Source organism: Lactuca virosa, chromosome 5 (genome assembly GCF_052849685.1).
Source record: "Lactuca virosa cultivar CGN04683 chromosome 5, Lactuca_virosa_CGN04683_v6, whole genome shotgun sequence".
NCBI classification, from domain to species: domain Eukaryota; kingdom Viridiplantae; phylum Streptophyta; class Magnoliopsida; order Asterales; family Asteraceae; genus Lactuca; species Lactuca virosa.
Window position 1 is genome coordinate 453829557 of NC_136430.1, and position 25523 is coordinate 453855079.

Below are 25523 nucleotides of genomic sequence, written 5' to 3' on the forward strand. Positions count from 1 at the left end.
GGTTCAATTGTTTCAATTAAACCCTTGATCTTGATTAAGAAGGTGTGTTGTAGGCTTCCCCAACCTCCATACTACCTAAGAGGAATCTTGTCATATCATGCTTCATGATTGCTATAACCAATTTGGGATGAATGATAAGCTTCATGTTGAATCCTAATGATAAACACACAAATGTTCATTGTGTTGAATTGCCTTGGTTAACCAATTGTTCCCAACATTTGAGCATCTCACTATCTTGCTTAATTGCAAGTTTTTAGTCATTCAAGTCTTTTAGTTTTCAAGCAATCATAACACCCCCCTTTTAGTTTAATTGTAGTTAGTTAGTTTATTTACAATAGTTCTTTTAGATTGCATTGATGATTGAATACAACCATTTACCCGAGGATCGATACCCCATTTTACCATTATATTACGTTTTATTTGCAAACAAATGGTGTAATTTGCTTGGTGGACTTGACATCCCACTAAAAAGGCGCACGAAAAGACCGCGAGACCGGTCTGAAAAAAGACCGGATCAAAAAAAGACCAGCCCGAGACTCGAAAAAAAGACCGGACCGCTCCGAGACTGACCACAAAAAAGATTGGGCCGTTTCGAGACCGACCCGGAACCACATATATGCAGGTCTAAGAGGTCATGCTTCATGTATCTTAATGGGCCGGATATAGTCTAATGGGCGGTTCCTCGCCGGGCCGCATGTGGCCTTGTTATTTGCATCATTCGTTGCATTGAACTTGAAGGCTTGAGCCTTGAAGCATCAAAGGTGAATTTTTTGATTAAAGAAGAGGGAGGGCGAAATTTTTGAAAACCCTATTTCCCACCACTGGATCTACCCGCCAAATCTGCAAAAGCAAACAAGTTATACTCTCGAAGCTCATAAATCGTGAGACCCAGAACTATCAACGCCTTAAGCCGCTTCTTCGCAAACTCTTCCTTCATTCTTTGGTATTTAGGTTCGTGTTGATTTGATTCGATCGATTATATCTTGTTGTTTTCGTTGAAGCATCTTGAATTATAACGATGGAAAGTTGTTTTATTTGATTTTGTGTTTTAAATCTTCATAGTTTCGATTTTATATGCGCATGTAAGGTTTACAAGTGGTTTTCCGTTAAGCATAGTTTAATATACTCCGGTTGGTTTAATTTTTGTTTTAGGATTCTAATTACTAACGTTATGCGTGGATTTATTAGACTACACGGAACCCTAATTCGATATGTGTTTGTAATCATGTCCCTTGACTATTTCTTCCCCTGATTTAGCCACAATTCTTTTTGATTCTTCATATATGATTGTTTTTCATGTTGTATTTAATTTTGTTTTACCGGAATTCATTTATGAAGTGGTTGTGTAGGTGTGAAAATGGCAGGAAAAGGTGGGAAGGGACTCTTGGCCGGAAAAACAACGGCGGCAGCTGCAGCTGCAGCTAACAAAGACAAAGACAAGAAGAGACCAACTTCCCGATCATCTCGAGCTGGTCTTCAGGTATCCACCCAATCTATCTAAGAATCTATTTTTTGTTCCTTATGATTTTGTCATTTAATCCCTAATACATCTGTTCCATTTTTCTTTTGTGGATGCTTACAATAACGTTTATGTAACTACAATAATCGTTCATGTCCTTTTCTTTGATGTCATGTGTAACAACTAATAAACTAAAATAAAATATTGTGATTTTGCAACTCAGTTTCCAGTTGGAAGAATCCACCGCCACCTCAAAACAAGGACATCTGCAAACGGAAGAGTTGGAGCAACAGCTGCAGTCTACTCAGCAGCCATACTTGAATACCTAACAGCTGAAGTACTTGAGTTGGCTGGAAATGCCAGCAAGGATTTGAAGGTGAAGAGGATCACGCCACGTCATCTGCAGCTTGCTATTCGTGGTGATGAAGAACTTGACACACTAATCAAAGGCACCATTGCTGGAGGTGGTGTCATCCCTCACATTCACAAGTCTCTTATCAACAAAACCACAAAGGAATGAACACCCATCACTCATCCTTAAACTACATTTGTTTTAGATGTTTTTTTTCATGGATCTTAATCAAAACTTTGTTTAAATTGTTGACTGTGTAGTTGGTGTGTTTGTAATTTGTGCCAAGGGTGTATGTAGTATGCCTTTGAACTGTAGACTGTAGGATTGGACATGGTATGGCTTTTTAATTTGTGTAACTTATATAAAACCAGTTGTTATTTTGTTGTCATTTTTGGGCATGCTTGTGAGTTAATTTATTTTTTAAAATTTTATAAATTAACAAGTTGTTGGTTGGTATTTGCTCTGGCTCTTCAAGGTAACGGGCAATTGGGCATAATAAAATGTAGGGGAGAATTGAGTAATCTAACCCTTATAAATGATTATTTTAAAAAAAATAACCAATAATTTTTTTTTGGGAAATTGATCACATTGCTTCGGAATATCATATTTCAAAGCATGTAATTTTGTTTCAAACTTGTGATTTGGAATATGATATTCCGGAGTATTTATGATATTGTTTTGGAGTGGGTGCTGGTTGGTGAGATTTTGGTTCAGAATCTGACACCCAGTATGTTTCGGATTGAAAAAGTGTATTCTGGACTACGGAACGGACGTACATTCCGGAGTGTTATTCTGGAGAGCTAAAATTAGGGTTTTTGTATGTTTTTGTTCCAAATATGCGATACATTTGTATGTTTAATACTTTGTGTCTTCAATACTTGCATAAATGTTCCGGAATGAGTTCGTATACGAGATTTTTTCGAGTTCCAGTTTCTAGTGGAGGACAATGACAACGTATCGACGAATGTATGTAGTATCTTGCTCCGGATTACACATGCTTTGGTGTAGATATAAACAATGATATCAACTTCGTTGGGTTAGTTACGTTGGTTGCTTCCAAGTCTAGGTTACACACTAATCAAATTCGTCTATCTTTTTAATGTTCTAGATCAAATATAGTTATGTAGATTCTTGATGATAGTATTGTTAAATATTTTCTTAGTTTTGTTACTACTATGCCTCCCAACACAGTACAACTGTTTGTTGTTAATAATGTTATGGAAAGTGGTAATAATCGATTTCCCGAGGAAATTCGTTCTGGAAGTGGTTCTTTAGGTGCTGGAAATAACCAAATTTGTAATTTATTACCTATGACAACCAACCATGTTACTTCTTACAATGACCCTATAAATGGGGGTGATTATAGGTCTAAAGGTAAGGCTGTTGTTCACGCTGACATTACTGTTGATGTTGATGAATGTGCGAATGATGAGGCAAAACCAATGATGTTGGTTGATCATGGTAATATAATTCCACATGGAGAGTCAGTTGAACATTTTCAGAGTTATACTGAATTTGATGGGATGATCATGAAGGCGGAGAGGAGAAAACTAATCCCTTACAACCCCGAAAAGCACAACAGGAAAAGTTTCCTTTTTATTTTTCCGATTCTGAAGAAACACAACCCACCCATTGAGGTATGCGTGAACCTTTACTACTGCACGAATTAGCTCAACAAAATCGTAAAGGGGCCACAACGCACAACTATACTTCCCATGTGAAGTTATACCAACTCTTCAAAAACAAAGAAGCACTTAAGCTTAATTTTTTTTGAAAAGTGTTAGTGAAGGTTTCCAATGTAAATTGAAAAAATCTACAAAAGACAGGTTTGAAGCTGTTTGCTATATGGGTAATTGTGGTTGGCGGATAAGGGCAACAAAACCTAATACTAATGATAAATTTCAAGTGGTTAAACTCTCAGAGAAACACACATGCTCAAACACACAACTACGTCCCCATCACCGACAAACCAACAAAAAGATATTGGGTCACTTCTTGAAGGGGATATTAGCTGATAGTACGGGTAATATGTTGCGGGGGAAACATATATAACGAACTTTAAATGACTGTCTTTGTGTACATATTTCATACTGGCAAGCATGGAATGCTAAAATGTATGCTCTAAATCTATTAAGAGGGACTACTGAAGAAAGATTTCAAAGACTACCTTTATACCGTTACAACTTGGAGAAAAGAATCCAGGGACAGTTACACATATAAAGACGAGTGATGACAACAAATTCGAATATTTTTTCATGGCTATCGGCTGCGTGGTAATATTTTATATACTGACTTCTTTATATTTAATGTCAATACACGTGCGTTCACTTTAATTAGATTATTAATTACTTTTTAGGTTTGAACGTTTCAAAGATTTTTGCGTCCTATTATTATCATTGACGACACACACCTTAAAGGGAAATACTTGGGTACCATGTTCCTAGCAGTAGGCATGGATGGTAATAACCAAATCCTCCCTATTGCATTTGGTGTTGGGAAAACTAAAAGTGGAAAGTCATGGATTTGGTTTTTATTAAGACTCAAAGAATGTATAGGAGACATGCCATCTTTGGCTATCATATCAGATAGAGCCAATTCAATTGAAATGATCATTCAAGCCGTGTTCCCGAATGCATATCACGTACTCTGCTGTCGCCATTTGTTGATGAATATGAGAGCAAAGATCGGCAAGCAAGAGAGAACAAAGATTCTGTAACATCTATTTTTCTAGGTATTTTCTTTTAGACCCTTGAGTTACGAAATGTTTGCAAATTGGGTCCCCAAGGGCGATTTCGTGATCTTTTGGTACAACTTGAGTACGCTGGGCGTACACCTTGGTACGCTGAGCGTACTAAGCCCCGTGTCAGTACGCTGCACGTACTCCTGTATGCCGGGCGTATGTGGTTCAGACCAAAACCCTAATATTTAGGGTTTGTGCACTATTTAAGGACCATTATAGCCCCGAGACCTTTCCCTTTATCAACCTCCATCCCAAGTTCGACCCTCCTTGCAAACCCTAGTTCATTTTGAGCATTTTGAGCTTTTGGAGTGAGTTGTGTGCTTCCTTATTTGTGAATAAGGACCTTCAAGGAGTAGGCTTTGCTCTCAAGACTTTGGATCCAACATCTTCTCTTCATTGTGCATAATTTGGAGGTATAAAGCTCCAAACTTGGTTTATGTTTCTTTAGATCTTAGTTAAGCCTTGATTTTCTTCCTTTTTGTCCCAAAACCAAGAGCTTGGTGAGTAAGAGGTACTCCAAAGCCTTTAAGGTGTTCTTTAAGACATTTTAAGGCATTTTAAGTCATAAAAATGCAAGCTTGGACCTTGATTTGTCCCCATGCAAGAGTTAGGGTGTAGAAAAAGGGTTAAATAAGCTAGGTTTTTAGTGTTGGGTTTCTTGTAGCCATGCAAAGGCATAAAGTTTGCAACTTTATGGCCTTAGGGGACTTAGTAAGCTCAGATGTGAATTTTGGTCGTAGGGTCTTAAGACATTAAGAACTTAGCATGATTTTTGCCTTAGGGATGCGTACGCTGGGCGTAATTGCCAATACGCTGCACGTACTGCACCCCAGTCGTGCTCTTTCCCGCTTCGGTCGAGTACGCCGGGCGTACGACCCAATCCAGATTTGGTGATTTTGGGCCTTTATCGTTGGGATTTTCTTGTTGGGCTTGGACCATAGATTTTCATCGTAATGGTTCACTTCTGATTTTGGGCCCATTTTGGGCTTTCGATGATCTTTGGGTTTGGGCCTAGGATATTTTATTGGGCTTAAAAGAAAAAGGATTAATTGGCCCTTTTTACTTTGGACACTAGGCAAGTGATGTAGATTCTCAACTATGGTTTATGTCCCAATTATTAATTGGGACTTTGTTCGTTTAGTTAGCACGGGAATTTTTCCAATCCAGCAGCCCGAGCATTTTTCTGGTTTTTTAGCAGTTGAGGTGAGTTTTCCTCACTAGATCCATGGGTCGAAGGCACCAATGCCGGCCCCTTTGCTTGTTATGTGGAATGCTAGTTGTCTTGTGACAACTGCATGAAAGACCATGATCTGGCCCCTGACACTTGTATGTAAGACTAGGATTTGGCCCTCGGCATTGCAAGGAAAGACAATGAGGGTAGCCCATGGCACTTGTATGTAAGACCAAGATTTAGCCCTCGACATTGCAAGGAAAGACCATGGGGGTAGCCCATGGCACTCGCATGTAAGACCGGGATTTGGCCCTCGACATTGCAAGGAAATACCATGGGGGGGTACCCCATGACACTTGTATGTTTGTGAATGTGGTATTTTGGGGAACTCACTAAGCTTTATTCTTACAGTGTATGTTTATGGTTTCAGGTACATCCAGTTCCAAAGGGAAGGGTCCAGCGTGATGGCACAACATCCTCCCCTCATGGTTTCCACATTTGAAATAATTTGTACTCTTGTGTTTTAATAATATAATTTGATATGGGTTTTGATCAATTAATGAATGACTTGAATGACTTTTAAATGAAAAAATTTGTTACTGTTTTTGGACCGTTACAAGTTGGTATCAGAGCCTTAGTTTGAGGGATTCGGGCATACTTTCGGATGTGTCTGAACTCGAACTGAGGAAATGATAGTTTTTCTTAATAAAAAATGGAGTCAAATTTTAAAAATGAGTTTATTAAAAAAAGAGGGGTGCGACACGTGAGATCAGCCGAGCTCAAGTAACTGGTTCCCAAATTACCCTTACTTATGTATTATGAGGAGTATGTTTGATATGAGAATTGCATGCTAGATTAGGGCTAAAGATAATTTTAGGAACCATATGATAGAATTGCCTGATTTGTGTGTTGCCTTATAGCCTAGTGGAACTTGATGCTATGTATTACTTGGAATTGATATCGGCTTAGTTAATTGCTATGTGTATGCTTTCAAAGTTGTATACGATTAGGATTGTATAGCCCTATAATGATTGATTTGGGCTCATTTCCTGTTCCTTGTTTGGTTGTGGACTTAGGGTAGAATCATCATTTGACAGTCTATGTGATCCTATTTTATGTATAACTTGCATGCACAGGGCAACCAACGGTGTTGATTGAGGTTCTTGGTAGTACGAGTGGTGGGAGTTGAGAATTCCTAGGAGAGTCTAGGATATGTATGATGTATAACATAGGATTTGTTATGGTTTTAGTGTGGTGGCTTAAAGGAATCAGGACTGACCTTGAGGAAGGTACAGGTAGGTGTGGAAGGTAGTATTGAGCTCGTACTACTAGAAGCACATGACCTGTGCCTGAGACAAGTGCAAATCTGTAAACTCTAAGGAGGCCTGTGTAGAGGAGTCCCCTCGAGGGATAACACCCGATATAGGGGAACCAACTATACTACTGTTGGGAAATATCTGGAAACTCTAAGGAGGCCTGTGTAGAGGAGTCCCCTCGAGGGATAACACCCGATATAGGGGAACCAACTATACTACTGTTGGGAAATATCTCCATGATCAAAATCTACAAAATTAAGATGTCAAACAACTTACCAACATAACAAAGTTACAATACTTGTTGTTTAAAAACTCTTATTAAACATAATATACATACCTTAAATGCATAGACAAATCCCTTCAGAGTATATGTGTGTCTACTGCCGACTATTGACGCATTTGGGTTCAAATGGTTCTCAATCTTATCAAACACAATACGCATCTATTTGTAAGTGAAATCCCATATCAATATGCCCTATGGGTACCTATGTAAAAAAATTATACTTAATAAGTATATGTATCATTTTGATATAACGTGGGTAAAAAACTGTATGCCTTTTAAACTCCTGTAAATTAGAGACGAGTGCCATACGTTTATTAGTAACTGGCTGTTAAGGGTATTTCTCTAAAAATCCTTGCTCTAGCATATACAACAGGGAGACTCTTACCACGTCTTCATTACTTAATTGATGAAGTAAGTTATTAAACACATGCATAAGATCAACCACACTCACCGAATGTGAAGGAGACACAAATGGAAACACAACCTAGGAAAATTGGATGCCGTGCATTACTTGGAATCGATGTTGACTCTGTTATTTGCTAAGTGTATGCTTCCAAAGCTATATACGATTAGGGTTGTATAGCCCTAGAATGATGGATTCCGCCTCATTTCTAGTTCCTTTTTTGGTTGTGGACTTAGAGTAGAAACTTTATTTGACAGTCTATGTGATTCTATTTGTATGTAACTTGCATGCATAAGGCAACCTGCGGTATTGATTGAGGTTTATGGTTCTGTGAGGATTGGGAAATCCTAGAAGAGTCTAGGATATGTGTGTGCTGTGTTGTATGAGTTATGTTTCTGAGTATAGTTTGGTGAATTAGAGGAATCAGGTTTGACTTCGAGGAAGGTACAGGTAGGTGTCGAAGGTAGTACTGGGCCCGTACTATTGGAAGCACAGGACCTGTACCCGAGACGGGAGGAAACCTGGAAACTCTAAGGAGTTCGGTAAGGAGGAATCCCCTCAAACTTTTTTATTGATTTTTTCTATGTTGTATTTTTAGTTTGAGGATGCTGATGACTACACGAGGAGGTTTAGGTTCAGGATCGGGCTCTGGTTCGGGTTCAGGTTCAGGCGATGAGCCGATTAACGAGAGGCTGCGTGAGCTTATCGCAGTCGAGGTTACCCGCGAAATATTTGACGCTACCCCGGTGATTTTCGGTACCGTCAAAGAGGGGATTATGGAGATCATGGAGGACCGGCTCAGGTCATTTCGAGCTGAGATTTCCGCAGGACAGATTGGGGCTTGAACTCCCTAATTCCGGGAGTTCAAGGCGTGCAGAGCGCCTGAGTTCTTTGGGGATAAGGAACCCATCACTAGCCGCCACCAAATTGCTAACATGGAGAATGCTCAGCGCATGAGCTTTTTCCCCACGACGGCAAAGGTGAGATTCACGTCCTATTTGCTGAGGGACAGAGCGCGAGACTGGTGGGAGGAGGTCACTAAAGCGGTTAGGATGGTGGCTGTTATAGTGATGACTTGGGAGGATTTTATGCAGAGGTTTTATCATGAGTTTGCACCGAACATTGAGGTGCAGCAACTGGCGAGGGAGTTCCAGGACCTTCACCAGACTACAAAGACCGTGGCGGAGATCATCGCCAGATTCAGGGAGAGGGCATTATTGGTTCTGCAGTACGCTACAGATGAGGAGATGAGGAAGACGAGATATCATGATATGTTGAAGGATGATATCAGGGAGTTTGTGAGCTTTTCGGGGTGCAAGACCCGGAATGATATGATTGAGAAGACCCGTAAACGAGAAATTGAGTTGGAGCTCCGGACAAAGTGGAAGCCGGAGCAGGTTCAGACAGTAGTGGGCCAGGCCAAGAAGCCCAACACCTCCGATACTTACAGCAGAGGCCTTCATGACCGAGGTCGATGTGCCAAGTATGGCAAGCCGCACAGTGGAGCCTATCTATCTGCGGGCTCCAAATGTTTCAGTTGTGTTCAGGCAGGTCACGTGAGTAGGGACTACCGCAAGAGGGCTTTGATTTGTTTCTACTGCAACAAGACCGACCATAAAAAGTCCGATTTTCCGAGACTGACCAGAGGAGCGGTGGTGGCGCCTGCGCACGCCACTTTGAGGATTACGGATGGCCTCCAGGGCAAGGCAGAGGCTCCTTCGGTGAAGAGCAGGGCTTTTCAGTTTACTACCGATCAGGCCCGTGCAGCGTCAGATGTAGTTACTGGTATGTGACTTCTCTCTATCTTTTATTGCTTTCTTGTTATGCTTATATTTGCTATGATATTGTATAGGGACCTTTTTGGTCAATGGGTTGTTTGCTCATGTTTTTTTTTTGATTCGGGGGCTACCCGATCCTTCATATCTCTTGCGCTCAACAAGAAGTTTCGATACGCTCCGGAGACTTTGGACTCCCCTCTGGAGGTGGAGTGTAGCATCCTGTTTTAAGTCGATTCATAATTCGGGACCATGTCCTGAATATTTGTTACCAGGAGGCTTCAGACCTTGGGGAAGAAAGGTTTAGACCTATTTGGATGTGGTTAATGTTGGTTATGTGATGAAAGGGTTCAGTTTGTGTTTTAGAGCCCAATGGTATCGGTAAAGGCGTTGGTTCGAGCCTTTTATGAATTTTGGATTTAAGTTCAATTGGTTTTCAGGAAAAAGTAAGTTGATAGGAGTGTAGGGCTTCTCGTTACCTTTCCATGGATATAAAAAACATCAAAATCGGAGTTATAATGAAGAAGTTATGACAATTTGAAGTTAGAAGGGTTTGGGCTGAACCGGGTATGCGGGGAGTACGAGATGTGTATTCATGGCGTACTTGTGGAATATGGACACGAGATCACCTACGAACGTGGGGCGTTCCCCAGGGGAATAGGGGGCGTTCTTCTGGGCATATTAAACCCTAATTTTTGGGTCTTGGACCCTATTTAAAGACGTAACTCACCTCCAACCCTCATTTTCTTCAACCTCCATCCTCTCTAACCCTAAAAACGAAACCCTAGCCTCCATTTGAGTATTTCTTGAGCTTCATTGTGATTTTGTGTGTTTTTGGTGCTTGAGGAGGAAGAAGGAACTTCTTGAATAGTCATTGCTTGATTTGGAGCTTTTAGATCCAGGCCTTGTGCACCTAGATCTATCTTCTGGAGGTATAAAGTCTCAACCTTGATAACTCTTTCATATAGATCTAGCTAAGTGGTATTTGTTATGGTTTTGGTCCCTTTGAGGTGGTTCTTGTGAGTAGAAGTTACTCCAGAACCTTTGAGCCTCATATTTAGTCCTTGTTGGGGTTATGAAGTTATAAAGTTCAGATATTGATGAGTATAAACCCTCCATGTAACATCCCAACCGTCAGGTATTATTAATTTTTCTTCCATTCGGACTTCATGCCTAAGGTCTACTCGACGAGTTGGCGCTTGACTCGTCGAGTAGCAGCGGGCCAGGACACGTCAATTAATGAGTGACTCGTTGAGTCGGCATGGGACTCGACGAGTAGGAGCTGGCAGTGGAAACCCTAATTTTCAGGGTTTTACACCCTATTTATTGGACCATTAGCGCCTCCCACTGTCCTCTATCACCCTCTTGAGACCCAAAAACCCTAATTTCCGTGAGTGAGAGCTTGGAGAGTGTTTTGGAGCTTTGGAAAGTGACTTTTGTGAAGGAAATTTGTAGATCAAGAGGCTAGCATCAAGATTTCTGTGTGGATCAAGAGTCTACTTCAGTTTGGGCACGTTTTGGAGGTAACCAGCTGTTACCTTAACCTCTTTTTCTTCTAGAATCATTCATATATGAAAACTAGGGCTTTCTTTAGTTATTCATGAAGGGATTTTGGTATGGGAGCTAAATCTGAAGTTGAAACTTCAGATATGAAACTCTTTAGAGTCCTAAGTCCATAAAGTTTACAGCTTTTGCAAGGATGAGACTCTCCTATGGTGTAAAGCTCCATTAGAAGCTTAGATTGGTCATTTAGAGCCTTTAGGGCCTTACATGCGTGTAAAGTTTGCAACTTTACGTGATAAACATGCCTTAGAAGCTTGGATCTGTAATCTGGAACCTTGGCATGGCTTGAAAAGTGTCTGCATGGACGAAGGTCTGCAAGGACTCGGCGAGTTGCATAGTCAACTCGGCGAGTCATATGAAGATGGTCATGAACTCGTTGAGTTGATGAACAAACTCGGCGAGTCTGTTGAAGATTGCCTTGAACTCGGCGAGTCGTTCGAAGACTCAACGAGTCGGCTAGGGTTTCTCCCAATTCTTGGACACGTATGAACTCTGCGAGTTAAAGTGGAACTCGACGAGCCAATCAAGGATTTCACGACTTCTCGAGTTCAGGAAGGACTCGACGAGTCGAGTCAACATGGACTGTTGACTTTGACTGTGGACTTTGACTTTGACCAAGAGTTGACCAGTTGACTTCTGAGGGTATTCTGGTAATTTGTAGATTTATGAAAAAGGGGTTTTATGGTAATTATAGGTGGTGGGGTTCGTGTTGGTGATCCGGGAGTCGAGCTTTCTAGTTTCAGACGACCGTTGCAAGGTGAGTTATCCTCACTATACTAAGGGGTCTAAGGCACCAAGTCCGGCCCATTGGATATGTTATCCTAGCAGTGTTAGATGTTGAGTATGAGTTAGTGTTGCATGCTAGTGGTTATGCCAGTAAGGTAGACCTGTAGGACTACCTGTGATGTTATATGATTATTGCATGCTCAGTGGTTATGTGGTATGATATATGTTATGTGGGATGGGTTGAGGTTGTACTGCTCCGTGCGGTAGCCAACAGACCTTAGGAGCATTCCAGTTACGGGCTAAAGGGAGACTCGTACTGTGGGCTCGGGAGCATTCCAGTTACGGGCTAAAGGGAGACTCGTACTGTGGGCTCAGGGGTAGTCCAGTCTGTAAAGCTGGGGACCCATTACATGTTGTTCAGTTTGTTATGTTATGTTTATGTGGACTGTATGTGTATCGGTATTTTGGGGGAAACTCACTAAGCTCTCGGGCTTATAGTTTTAGATTATTGTTTCAGGTACATCAGGGGATCGCGGCAAGGCGAAGGCGTGATCGTACAGCTCCTCATGTTTTGTCTATGTTTCTGGGAAAACTCTGATATTATACATTTTGAAAACAAAGTTGTAATGATTCTTAATGGTTTGAAATGTTTTTAAAAGTTTAAATTGGTTTGAATTTTTGGGTGTTACAAGTTGGTATCAGAGCCTTGGTTTGAGTGAATTGGAGGAACATGCGTGTAACTCCAGTCTCAAATCAAGGAAAGGATTTTCAAAAATAATTTCTTAAAAAAAAGGTTTTCAAAATAAGTAAAGGAGGATGCAGGATGTACGATCAGCCGGAGCCAGTAAGTAGACCCCAAAATACCATACAAGTTATTTGATTATGAGATATGTTAGAACAACATGTTAATACTAGGCTAGGGATCTTCAGGAATTGTATGATAGAATTGCCTGATTACATGATGCCTGCTAGCCTAGGGTTTCCTTTATATGATATTGACATCATTACTGTAGTTGCTTAGTGTATGCATCACAGTTATACATAACCAAAATCTTATAGCCTGAGAATGTTTGATTTGGCCTTATGTTCTGTTCTTGTTTGATTGAGAGCTTAGGGTAGCATTGGATATTCGAAAGTCTATAGGGTCCAGCGTTATGTATGGCTAGTATACATTAGTGCTGCAGGGTTGGTGGAAGTTTCATGGATAGGTGGGTTGTGTGAGGCCGAGAGACCAGTTAGGAGATATTTAGCATTCCTCTAGGAGTGAGGACTGAGCGCTCGCTATGTTGTGTATTCAGTTAGGGAATTGTGGTGATGCTTGAGACAAATATGGGTAGGTGTGGAAGGTAGTAGGGGCCCATACTACTGAAAGCACAGGACCCATACGCGTGTCAAGTGAGCCACAATCCCTAGGGTTAGTCGGGAGTTGGCTCCCAATTATTTATATGGATTATCTGATATCTTGTGGTATGTTTCAGAATGGTGATGACGAGACGCTTTGTGACTGGATCCGGTTCGGGATCAGGATCAGGGGACAGAGGCCAGGAGGGGCCAACAACACCTGAGCCAGTGGTGCAGATGGGTACAGAGGAGTTGGATACCAGGAATCGAGAAATCCTGCATGATGAGGTTGCTGTTGCGTTCCGGGCACAGTTACCAGAGATGTTTGGGTCGATTAAGACCGCCATGGTGGAGTACTTTGATGAGCGCTATGCAGCCCTTGCGGAGACAGCCGCCGCATCAGCTGCATCAACTGTATCAGCGGTAGGGGGAGGAGTTGGTATGGGATTCCAGTACAAGGACTTCGATAACACGAAGCCCCCTACTTTTGATGGGACGCAGGATCCCATCAAGGCTATGAGATGGATTTCAGATGTGGAGGGGTGTTTCTTCACCTGCTCGTGTCCTGCTGACCAGAAGGTCAGGTGTGCTCTGAACCTGCTTAGGTCTGGGGCAAAGGACTGGTGGAGACTTGCGACTGGGTCGTACACTGATGATCAGAGAACTGCTGTTACTTGGGAGCAATTCAGGGACATGTTCCGCGCCCATTACATTCCGCGGGTTGAGCGGGAACGTTTGGCACATGAGTTTCTGAGTTTGAGACAGGATGGGGAGTCGGTGACGGAGATCACCCGTATGTTCACTGAGAGGGCGATGTTTTGCCCGGAGTTTGCTTCGGAGCAGGCTCAAATGACCTTTTATCTGAGCATGCTCAAGACGGATATCTGTCAGTTTGTGTCTACCCAACGATGTGATACTCTTCTAGAGTTGCAGGAGGCCGTCAGACGGCGTGAGTTAGAGATTGAGCTGTAGTTGAGGGAGCAGCGGCAGGCCCCGACACAGTCTCAGTCGGCGCCGAAGTAGTCTAAGACCGCTGATACTTGGACCGGGGGTCAGCAGAGCCGCATTTGTGGGAAGTGCGACAAGGGTCATTCTGGTGTGTGTCGAGCTGATAGTGGATGCCACAGGTGTGGCAAGATGGGGCATTACGCGAAGGACTGCCGCCAGGCAGTCCCGATTCAGGGTATGAGGTTATGTTATCACTGCGATTAGGTTGGCCACATTAAGGCCAACTGTCCGTTGCTATCCGCCAAGCCGGCGCATGCTCCAGCGCCGACTACCTTGAGGATCACGGATGGGAGACCAGTCAGGGCAGAGCCTCCGAAGGCTCAGGGTCGTGCTTTCCAATTGACCGCAAAGGAGGCCAGGGCAACACCAGATGTGGTGCTTTATCTCGTTTTCTATATCTGTTGTACCTGTGATTAGGTACGTTTTTAGTGAATTCTTTGCCTGCTTTAGTCTTATTTGACTCGGGGGCGAGTCGGTCCTTCGTATCTCAGTCATTTAGTAGGGAGTTCAGTGTGCCAGTGGGCGAGTTAGAGTGTCCGTTGCGAGTGTCTATCGCCAACGAACACGGGTTTCTGCTTCTTCAGTTTATCGAGGGTGTGATTTGGAGATTTTCGAGGTGTCCTTTCCGATAGATTTGATTCTGATCCCCATGGGGGAGGTGTGCGTGATTGTAGGCATGGATTGGCTCAGTCGGTTCGCTGCTATGATTGATTGCGAGGGCCAGCGAGTGGTAGTTCGAACCCCAAGTGCGGGAGAACTGATTGTATATGGCGAGGGCACCAGAGTGGGATCAGGGTTTTATTCAGCTGCCAGGGCTCGACAGTACATTCAGCATGGGTGTGCGGGATATATAGCGTATGTAGTAGATACACGGGTCAGGGATCGAATTTCGGTTTCCGATGTATCGGTGGTCAGGGAGTTTGCAGATGTGTTTCCGGAGGAGTTGCCAGGAATACCTCCGGAGAGACAGGTCGAGTTCAGGATCGACCTGGTGCCAGGTGCGGCCCCTACCGCTAGGGTGCCGTACCGATTGGCACCGCCAGAGATGCAGGAGCTGTCGTCACAGCTACAGGAACTGCTAGGCAAGCAGTTCATCCGTCCGAGCAGTTCTCCATGGGGAGCACCGATTCTTTTTGTCCGAAAGAAGGACGGTTCACACCGGATGTGCATTGACTACCGGGAGTTGAATAAGTTAATGGTGAAGAATCGTTACCCACTCCCGAGGATAGACGATATCTTCGATCAGTTGCAGGGTGCATCTTGGTTTTCCAAGATAGACTTGAGGTCTGGGTATCATCAGGTCAGGGTCAGAGATGAGGACATGGAGAAGACCGCGTTCCGGACTCGTTATGGACATTACGAGTTCGTGGTGATGCCGTTTGGGCTCACCAACGCGCCAGCAGTGTTCATGGACCTGATGAATCGGGTCTGCAGACCGATGCTCGATCGCTCGGTCATAGTGTTTATAGATGATATCTTGGTGTATTCCAAGACCCAAGAGCAGCATGAGGAGCATCTGCGGGAGTTGTTGGGAGTTCTGAGACGAGAACGGTTGTACGCCAAGTTCTCGAAGTGTGAGTTTTGGCTACGAGAGGTCCAGTTCCTCGGACATCTCGTTAACCAAGAGGGGAAATTGGTCGATCCGGCCAAAATCGAGGCGGTTATGCAGTGGGAGGTTCCGAAATCTCCCTCAGACATCAGGAGCTTTTTGGGATTGGCAGGGTACTACCGGAGATTCATACAGGACTTCTCCAAGATTGTGGTACCCCTCACTCCTCTGACGAGGAAGGGGGTGGATTTCCGATGGGGCCCTGAGCAGCAGAGGGCGTTTGAGACCCTCCGACAGCGGTTGTGCGAGGCCCCAGTCTTGACACTCCCGAAGGGAGTTGAGGATTTTGTGGTGTTCTGTGATGCATCCATCACAGGGTTAGGGGCGGTCCTCATGCAAAGAGGACGAGTGATAGCTTATGCGTCGCGACAATTGAAGCCGCATGAGACAAGATACCCTACGCATGACTTGTAGTTGGGGGCGGTGGTGTTCGCCCTCAAGATATGGAGACATTACCTTTACGGGGTCCGTTGCACCATATACACGGACCACAAGAGCTTGAGACATATCATGGATCAGCCAAACCTGAACATGAGGCAGTGCATGTGGCTGGATGTAGTCAAGGACTACGACTGCGAGATCCTTTACCACCCTGGTAAAGCGAATGTGGTTGCGGATGCTCTGAGCCGCACATCAGCTGGGTCTTCCGCCCCAGCGGTATGTATAAGGATAGCGGTTTGTGCAGGATAGCCGGGGATTATTGACCCGATGCGGTCGGGTCTGGGTTCCGATGTCTGGTGGGGTCAGACAGATGGTCATGGAGGAGGCTCATAAGTCTCATTTTTCTATTCACCCGGGGGCCACTAAGATGTACCGAGATTTTAGTTTGAGCTATTGGTGGCCGTGCATGAAGCGAGAAATCGCTTAGTACGTCGAGAGGTGCTTGACCTGTAGGATGGTCAAGGCCGAGCATCAGAAGCCGCATGGAAAGCTGCAGCCCCTGGAGATTCCCATGTGGAAATGGGAACATATCACGATGGATTTTATTACCAAGTTGTCGAGGACGGCGAAGGGGTTTGATTCTATATGGGTCATCGTGGATCGATTGACCAAGAGTGCCCATTTCTTGGCCATACGGGAGAGCTCATCGGCCGAGAAATTGGCCGACATGTACGTTCGCGAGATCGTGTCTCGCCATGGGGTTCCCGTTTCTATTGTCTCTGATTGGGATGTCAGGTTTACCTCCCGCTTCTGGCAGAAGTTTAATGAGGAGCTGGGCACACGGTTACACTTCAGCACAACATTCCATCCGCAGACTGATGGTCAGAGCGAGCGGACCATTCAGACCCTCGAGGATATGTTGAGGGCGTGTGTCATTGATTTCGGTGGGAGCTGGGATTCCCACCTACCGCTTGCAAAGTTCGCTTACAACAACAGCTATCATTCCAACATTGGCGCCCTCCATTCGAGCTGTTGTATGGACGGAAATGTCGCACCCCGGTCTGTTGGGGTGAGGTTGGTCACAGGGTGATGGGTCGGACGGAGGTGGTCTTGCAGACTACCGAAAAGATTCAGCAGGTTAGACAGCGGCTGCAGACCGCTCAGAGTCGGCATAAGAGTTACGCTGACCGACGCCGATCCGAGTTAGAGTTTCAGGTCGGTGACATGGTACTCCTGAAGGTCTCGCCCTGGAAGGGCGTGATCCGCTTCAGGAAGAGGGGAAAATTGGGTCCCCGATATATTGGGCCGTTCAGGATCATTGCCAGGGTTGGCAAGGTGGCTTACAGACTAGAGCTGCCGGAGGAGCTTAGTCGGATCCACAGTACTTTCCACGTTTCGCAGTTGCGAAAGTGCATTGTGGACCCGGAGGCAATAGTGTCACTGGATGCCATTCAGATTGATGAGCTCCTGAATTATATTGAGAGGACGATTGACGTTTTGGAAAGGAAAGTGAAAGTCCTGCGCAACAAGGAGGTTCCGTTGGTAAAGATACAATGGGAGCATCGGAGGGGATCCGAGTGGACATGGGAGTCGGAGGCTGAGATGCGGGAGCATTACCCGGAGTTATTCGCTACACCAGACTTCGAGGACGAAGTCTAAGTCAAGTCGGGGAGAATTGTAACATCCCAACCGTCAGGTATTATTAATTTTTCTTCCATTTAGACTTCATGTCTAAGGTCTACTCGACGAGTTGGCGCTTGACTCGTCGAGTAGCAGCGGGCCAGGACACGTCAATTAATGAGTGACTCGTCGAGTCGGCATGAGACTCGACGAGCAGGAGCTGGCAGTGGAAACCCTAATTTTCAGGGTTTTGCACCCTATTTATTGGACCATTAGCGCCTCCTACTGTCCTCTATCACCCTCTTGAGACCCAGAAACCCTAATTTCCGTGAGTGAGAGCTTGGAGAATGTTTTGGAGCTTTGGGAAGTGACTTTTGTGAAGGAAATTTGTAGATCAAGAGGCTAGCATCAAGATTTCTGTGTGGATCCAGAGTCTACTTCAGTTTGGGCACGTTTTGGAGGTAACCAGCTGTTACCTTAACCTCTTTTTCTTCTAGAATCATTGATATGTGAAAACTAGGGCTTTCTTTAGTTATTCATGAAGGGATTTTGGTATGGGAGCTAGATCTGAAGTTGAAACTTCAGATCTGAACCTCTTTGGAGTCCTAAGTCCATAAAGTTTACAGCTTTTGCAAGGATGAGACTCTCCTATGGTGTAAATCTCCATTAGAAGCTTAGATTGGTCATTTAGAGCCTTTAGGGCCTTGTATGCGTGTAAAGTTTGCAACTTTACGTGATAAACATGCCTTAAAAGCTTGGATCTGTAATCTGGAACCTTGACATGGCTTGAAAAGTGTCTGCATGGACGAAGGTCTGCAAGGACTCGGCGAGTTGCATAGTCAACTCGGCGAGTCATATGAAGATGGTCATGAACTCGTCGAGTTGATGAACAAACTCGACGAGTCCGTTGAAGATTGCCTTGAACTCGACGAGTCGTTCGAAGACTCGGCGAGTCGGCTAGGGTTTCTCCCAATTCTTGGACACGTATGAACTCGACGAGTTAAAGGGGAACTCGACGAGCCAATCAAGGATTTCATGACTTCTCGAGTTCAGGAAGGACTCGACGAGTCGGTGAACTGCACTCGACGAGTCGAGTCAACATGGACTGTTGACTTTGACTTTGACCAAGATTTGACCAGTTGACTTCTGAGGGTATTCTGGTAATTTGGAGATGTATGAAAAAGGGGTTTTATAGTAATTATAGGTGGTGGAGTTCGTGTTGGTGATCAGGGAGTCGAGCTTTCTAGTTTCAGACGACCGTTGCAAGGTGAGTTACCCTCACTATACTAAGGGGTCTAAGGCACCAAGGCCGGCCTATTGCATGTGTTATCCTAGCAGTGTTAGATGTTGAGTATGAGTTAGTGTTGCATGCTAGTGGTTATGCCAGTTAGGTAGACCTATAGGACTGCCTGTGATGTTATATGATTATTGCATGCTCAGTGGTTTTGTGGTATGATATATGTTATGTGGGATGGGTTGAGGTTATACTGCTCCGTGCGGTAGCCAACAGACCTTAGGAGCATTCCAGTTACGGGCTAAAGGGAGACTCGTACTGTGGGCTCAAGGGTAGTCCAATCTGTAAAGCTGGGGACCCATTACATGTTGTTCGGTTTGTTATGTTATGTTTATGTGGACTGTATGTGTATCGGTATTTTAGGGGAAACTCACTAAGCTCTCAGGCTTACAGTTTTAGTTTATTGTTTCAGGTACATCAGGGGATCGCGGCAAGGCGAAGGCGTGATCGTATAGCTCCTCATGTTTTGTCTATGTTTCTGGGAAAACTATGATATTTTACATTTTGAAAACAAAGTTGTAATGATTCTTAATGGTTTGAAATGTTTTTAAAAGTTTAAATTGGTTTGAATTTTTGGGTGTTACATTCCATGCATGATTTGGTGGTCTTTTGGTGAAGCTTAGGACTTAGGGTTTTGAGTTGGGTCCCATTAAGTCATGCTAAGTCATAAAGTCAAGAACTCCATGACTTAAGAAGTCCCTTTGAATCAGATCTAGAAGTCTGGACTGAGGTCTTAAGGTATTAAGAAGTTTTTGAGACATTTTGGAGTGATTTTGACCTTTGGAGTTCATCTTTGGTGTTGGGCTTCATTAAGCCATGCAAAGGCTTAAAGCCTTTGACTTTATGGATCAGGTCACTTATATTAAGCTATTATGAAGTTTTAGGCATTGGGCTTAAAGGATTAAGTCATTGGAATGACTTTTGGGTGGCTGCCGGGAACGCCGTGCGTACCACTGGGGAACGTCGCGCGTTCCGACTATGATGTCCGTTTTTGGACCGACGACGTATGTCGTGCATGCAAGCCATGTACGTTGTGCGTACGTGTGATCAGATAGGTATTGGGCTTTTTGGACTTGGACTCTTTTGGTATGGGCTCTGTTTGGGCTGGGTTGCTTCTTTTGGGATTAGTAGTCTTGGGCCCTGTTGGGCCATCAAATTTTGGGATGGTAATTATTTTGAGAAGGCCTACAATGGGTTTGGGACCGGTTCGGAAAATTGGGCCATGGATTGGGCCTTGGGTGGTTTTTGGTATTTGGGCCTTTTGGATTATTAGGTTTGGGCCTAAGTCTTGGTCCAAACTAGGTAAGGGTAAATTGGTCATTTACCATTATAATGGATTTATGGTTATGGTTTGGAACCCAAATGTAATTGGGTGTTGTTTTGATATTGATAGTTCAGGGATCGGTCAACCAGCAGCCTGGGATTTTCTGTGTCATTCGGCAGTGCGAGGTGATTTTTTCCTCACTGTACTTGAGGGTCGAAGGCACCAATTCCGGCCTATTGGATTGATATCAGGTTATGCATGCTATTGTACTGTAGTGATCTGTTAGATCGATATCCTGGTATATAGGATGATGTTATTCTTAGTGATCTGTTAGATCGGTATCCTGGTATATAGGATGATGTTATGCTTAGTGATCTGTAGATCTATTCGACTGACTGTAGACTGTTATATGATTATCTATTGTATGTGCACATGTTTGGTCGGTGGCTGAGGCTTCACTGCTTTGTGCGTAAGCCAACATGCCAGGGCATACCAACCTGATGGTTGAATGGGCCGAGGGTATTCCATCCCGAGGATGATTGAACCCATAGTATGTTGGCATTCCAACCCGATGGTTGAGGGGCTGGGGTATTCCAACCCGATGGTTGATTGGACCCATAGTATGCTATTATTGTATATGTGTTATTTATTGTGTTGGTATTTTTGGGGGAAACTCACTAAGCTTCGTGCTTACAGTTTTGGTTTATGGTTTCAGGTACTTCAGTGGACCGTGGCAAGGCGAAGGCGTGACCGTACACATCCTTGGTTTTCAACGGATTTGATCTTGGGAGACTCTGATTTTTAAATAACATTTTGAAAACAATAGTTTTGTAACATTTCTATTAGTAAAAGGGTTGTTTTGAAAAGTTTTAATTTTGTTGAATTTTTGGGATGTTACATGGAGAGTGCAGATGATCGTACCGTGAGTGTTGCAAGGGTTTTCCGAGGTTGTGTTTTGAACATGTTCGGTGAGAGGTTTTCTATTGATTTGGTACCGATTCCCCTGAGTGGATTGAAGGTGATCATCGGGATGGACTGGTTGGGCCGAATAGGGTCGTGATTGATTGCGAGCGGCAGTTGGAGAGAGTTTTAACCCCAAGTAGGGGAGAACTAGTCATTCCGGGTGAGAGAGCTTCACATGGACCAACTCTCTGTTCAGCTGCGAGGGATAGGAGGGTTCTGCATCAGGGTTGTTCTGGGTTTTTGACTTATGTTTCAGATACACAAGTTGAGGCCATGTCAGAGATGAACAATATACCCATTGTGCGGGATTTTCCCGATGTTTTTCCCGAGGAGTTGCCGGAAGTGCCTCCCGAGAGGCACGTTGAGTTTCGGATTGATTTGATGCATAGTTCGGCTCCGATAGCCAAGGCACCATATCGCCTAGCACCGCCCGAGATGCAGGTGTTGTCTACGCAGCTGTAGGAGCTGCTAGACAAGGGTTTTATCCGTCCGAGCAGTTCCCCGTGGGGGGAACCGATTTTATTTATGAAGAAGAAGGACGGGTCGAACCGGATGTGTATCGATTATCGACAACTGAACAAGCTAACGACGAAGAACCGTTACCCGTTTTCGAGGATCGACGATCTATTCAATCAGCTTCAGGGTGCGTCTTGGTTTTCCAAGATTGATCTTCGGTTAGGGTATCATCAGATGTGGATCAGGAATGAGGATGTACATAATACAACCTTTAGAACTCATTATGGTCATTACGAGTTTGTGGTGATGCCTTTCGGGCTCACTAATGCCCCAACAACATTCATGGATCTCATGAATCGGGTCTGCATTCCGATGCTGGATCGACCGGTGATTGTTTTTATTGATGATATTCTGGTCTACCCCAATACCAAGGAGCAGCATGAGCAACATTTGTGAGAGGTGTTGGAGACCTTGAGGAGGGAGAGGTTGTATGCCAAATTCTCCAAATGCGAGTTTTGGTTGCGTGATGTGCAGTTTTTGGGGCACATCATCAACCAGGATGGAATCTTGGTAGACCTGGCCAAGATCGAGGGTGTGATGAGTTGGGAAATTCCGAAAAGCACATCAAAGATCTGGAGTTTCTTTGGTCTTGTTAGGTATTATCAGAGATTTATTCAGGACTTCTCCAAGATTGCGGTGCCTCTGACCCGTCTGACCAAGAAGAATGTGACCTTTTCGGTGGGGTTCAGATCAACAGTTGGCCTTCGAGACGCTGAGGTAGAGGTTGTGCGAGGCCCCGATTATCGTGTTACCTGAGGGGTTGGATGATTTTGTGGTTTATTGTGACGCTTCTATTTCAGGATTGGGAGCTGTTCTTATGCAGAGAAGGCATGTGATTGCTTACGCCTTGAGGCAGCTGAAGCCTCATGAGGCGAATTACCCCACGCATGATTTGGAATTGGGGGCAGTGGTGTTTGCCCTCAAGATTTGGATGCACTATTTGTACGAAGTTCGGTGTACTATCTACACTGATCATAAAAGTTTGAAATACTTGATGGATCTGCCGGATTTGAATATGCGGTAGCGGAGGTGGTTGGATGTGGTAAAAGATTATGACTGCGAAATTTTATACCACCCGGGGAAAGCCAATATGGTGGCCGATGCTTTGATCCGTAAGGCGATATGCTTATCGATCAGAGATATTTGTTTGAGGATGATTGTCACTTCACCTTTGATGGATTTGATCAAGGAGGATCAGGTAGAAGGATTAAAAAAGGAAAATTGAAGACTGAGCGGATTAGAGGGTAGATTCCTTTGTTTGCTAGAGACAGTCGGGGGTTATTGACACAATGTGGTAGGGTTTGGGTTCCGACAGCAGGTGGGGCGAGACATACGATTTTGGAGGAGGCGTATAAATCAAAATTTTCTATCCACCCAGGGTCCATGAAGATGTACCGAGATTTGAGGTTGAATTACTAGTGACCCTGTATGAAAAGGGAAGTTGCTTGGTTTGTTGAGCGGTGTTTGACTTGTAGGAAGGTCTAGGCCGAACATCAAAGACCTCACGACAAGGTCCAACCGTTACCATCCCCATGTGGAAGTGGGAGGAGATCACTATGGATTTTTATCATGAAATTGCCCAGGAAGGTGCGGGGTGTTGATTCTATTTGGGTCATTGTGGACAGGTTGACCAAGAGTGCACATTTTATCCCGATTGTCGAGAGCATATCCGTAGAGAAGTTAGCTGATATCTATGTTCGAGAGGTAGTAGTCAGGCACAGGGTGCCGATATTTGTGGTCTCGGACCGCCATGTTTGTTTCACCTCCAGGTTTTGGAGGAAGTTTCATGAGGAGTTGGGTACTCAATTGCCTTTTAGTACAACATACCACCCGCAGACCGATAGCAAGAGTGAGAGGACGATCCAGACACTCGAGGATATGCTTCGGGCTTGTGTATTGGATTTTGGAGGAAGTTGGGATACTTACCTTCCGCTGGCAGTGTTCTCCTACAACAACAATTATCATGCTAGTATTGATAGACCTCATTTTGAGATGTTGTATGGAAGAAGGTGTATGACCCTAGTTTGTTGGGGGAAGGTCGGTCATCGAGTCATGGGAAGCACCGCGGTGGTGCTTAAGACTACCGAGTTGATTCAACAGGTGCGCGACAGACTACGGTTCGCGCAGAGTCGTCAGAAGAGTTACGCTGATCGACGCCATTCAGATCTCGAGTTTCAGGTGGGAGACTTTATGTTGCTGAAGGTGTCACCTTGGAAAGGTGTCATCCGATTTCGGAAGAGGGGCAAGCCGGGTCCCCAATTTATTGGTCCATTCAGGATTTATGCCCGTGTTGGGAGGGTTGCATACCGGCTGGATCTTCCTGATGAGATTAGCCAGATCCATAACATTTTGCATGTATCTCAGTTGCGGAAATGTGTAGCCGATGATTCTGCACTGATCTCGTTAGATGATATTCAGGTGGATGAGCGCTTGAATTATGTGGAGAAACCCATTGCGATTCTTGACAGGAAAACTAAGACTCTACGTAACAAGTTGGTGAATCTGATGAAGGTGCAATGGCAACACTGAAGGGGCTCCGAGTGGACGTGGGAGCCGAAGGACAAGATGAGAGAGCACTACCCGGATTTGTTTTTGGCAGCAGACTTCGAGGACGACGTCTAATTTAAGTGGGGGAGATTTGTAACACTTGAATCAAGGTTTTTTCCTTTTAAGTCCTTGAAATAAATTTATTTTGTGAAAGAGGTCCCTTCGTACGCTTAGCGTACATGGGCTTGGCGAATCGAGAGTTTGAGCCATGTACGTGGGGCGTACGTGGCCAAATCTAAAACCCTAATCTTAGGGCATGAGACCTATTTAAACACATTTATGATTCTTGGACCCTCATCCTTATCAGCCTCCACTGCCTTTGAACGTCCCTAAAACCCTAGTTGCCATTGAGAGTGATCTTTGAGCTTAAAAGTAACTTTAATGGCCTTTTTGGTGTGTTTGCAAGAAGAAGAAGTTGGTGAGCAAGCCTTGGACGTGGTTGAGCTTTTGGAAGTGGTTGAGCAAGATCCTGAATCTACATCATCTTAGGAAGCTTTTGGAGGTAAAAAGATAATACCTTATTGATCCTTTTGATAGTTATAGTTAGGGTTTGTTATAAGCTAATTTTTGGTCCATGGATTCTCTTTTGTGATTTTGGGCAACTCCAGAAGCTAGAAATGCTAGATCTTAGTCCCTTTGGCATGTTAGTAGCATAAAAATGTTATCTTGGTGATGGATATGAAGCCATGCATGAATCTAGGTCCTTTAAGTGAGCTTTGATGAACTAAAAAGGATGTTGGACTCCCATAAGAGATGCTAAGGCATAAAGTTGCCAACTTTATGCCCTAGGACCCTCTTAATGACCGATATCTGGAAGTGAGATTAAGCGACTACATGGGTTAAGCACCAAATGGCTGAAAGTGCTGAGCAGCGCAGTACGCTGAGCGTACTAAGGTGTACGCAACGCGTACTGCATGGCGGTCAAGTATGCTGAGCGTATTGGGATTACGCCACGCGTACGCTCCGAGTGAGCTTTTGGACTTGTATTGGGCTTTTGGGTCATTGGGCCTCATTTAGTTTTGGGCATTGATGTGTTTAGAGTAGGTGGGCCTTTGAATTTGATAATGGGCCTTAAGTGGCGTAGTTTGGCCTTTTGGGTCTTGGAGTCCGTTATTGCATTTGGGATAGGAATGGTTAGGCCCATTAAGGAGAAAAAGCATTTGAGCCCTTATTTTAGGAGTTTGGACTTAGG

At 44.2% G+C, this 25523-nt stretch overlaps 1 protein-coding gene across 1 annotated transcript; it reads left to right on the plus strand.

The window, feature by feature from the left end:
* Positions 1–819: 819 nt before the first annotated feature.
* On the plus strand, positions 820–2199 carry LOC145114473 (putative histone H2A variant 1). The gene is made up of 3 exons (XM_079050486.1): positions 820–951; positions 1350–1480; positions 1683–2199. The coding sequence occupies exons 2-3, from the start codon at positions 1358–1360 to the stop codon at positions 1977–1979; spliced, it is 420 nt and encodes a 139-aa protein (XP_078906612.1). The 5' UTR covers positions 820–951; positions 1350–1357; the 3' UTR covers positions 1980–2199.
* The last annotated feature ends 23324 nt before the right edge of the window (positions 2200–25523 follow it).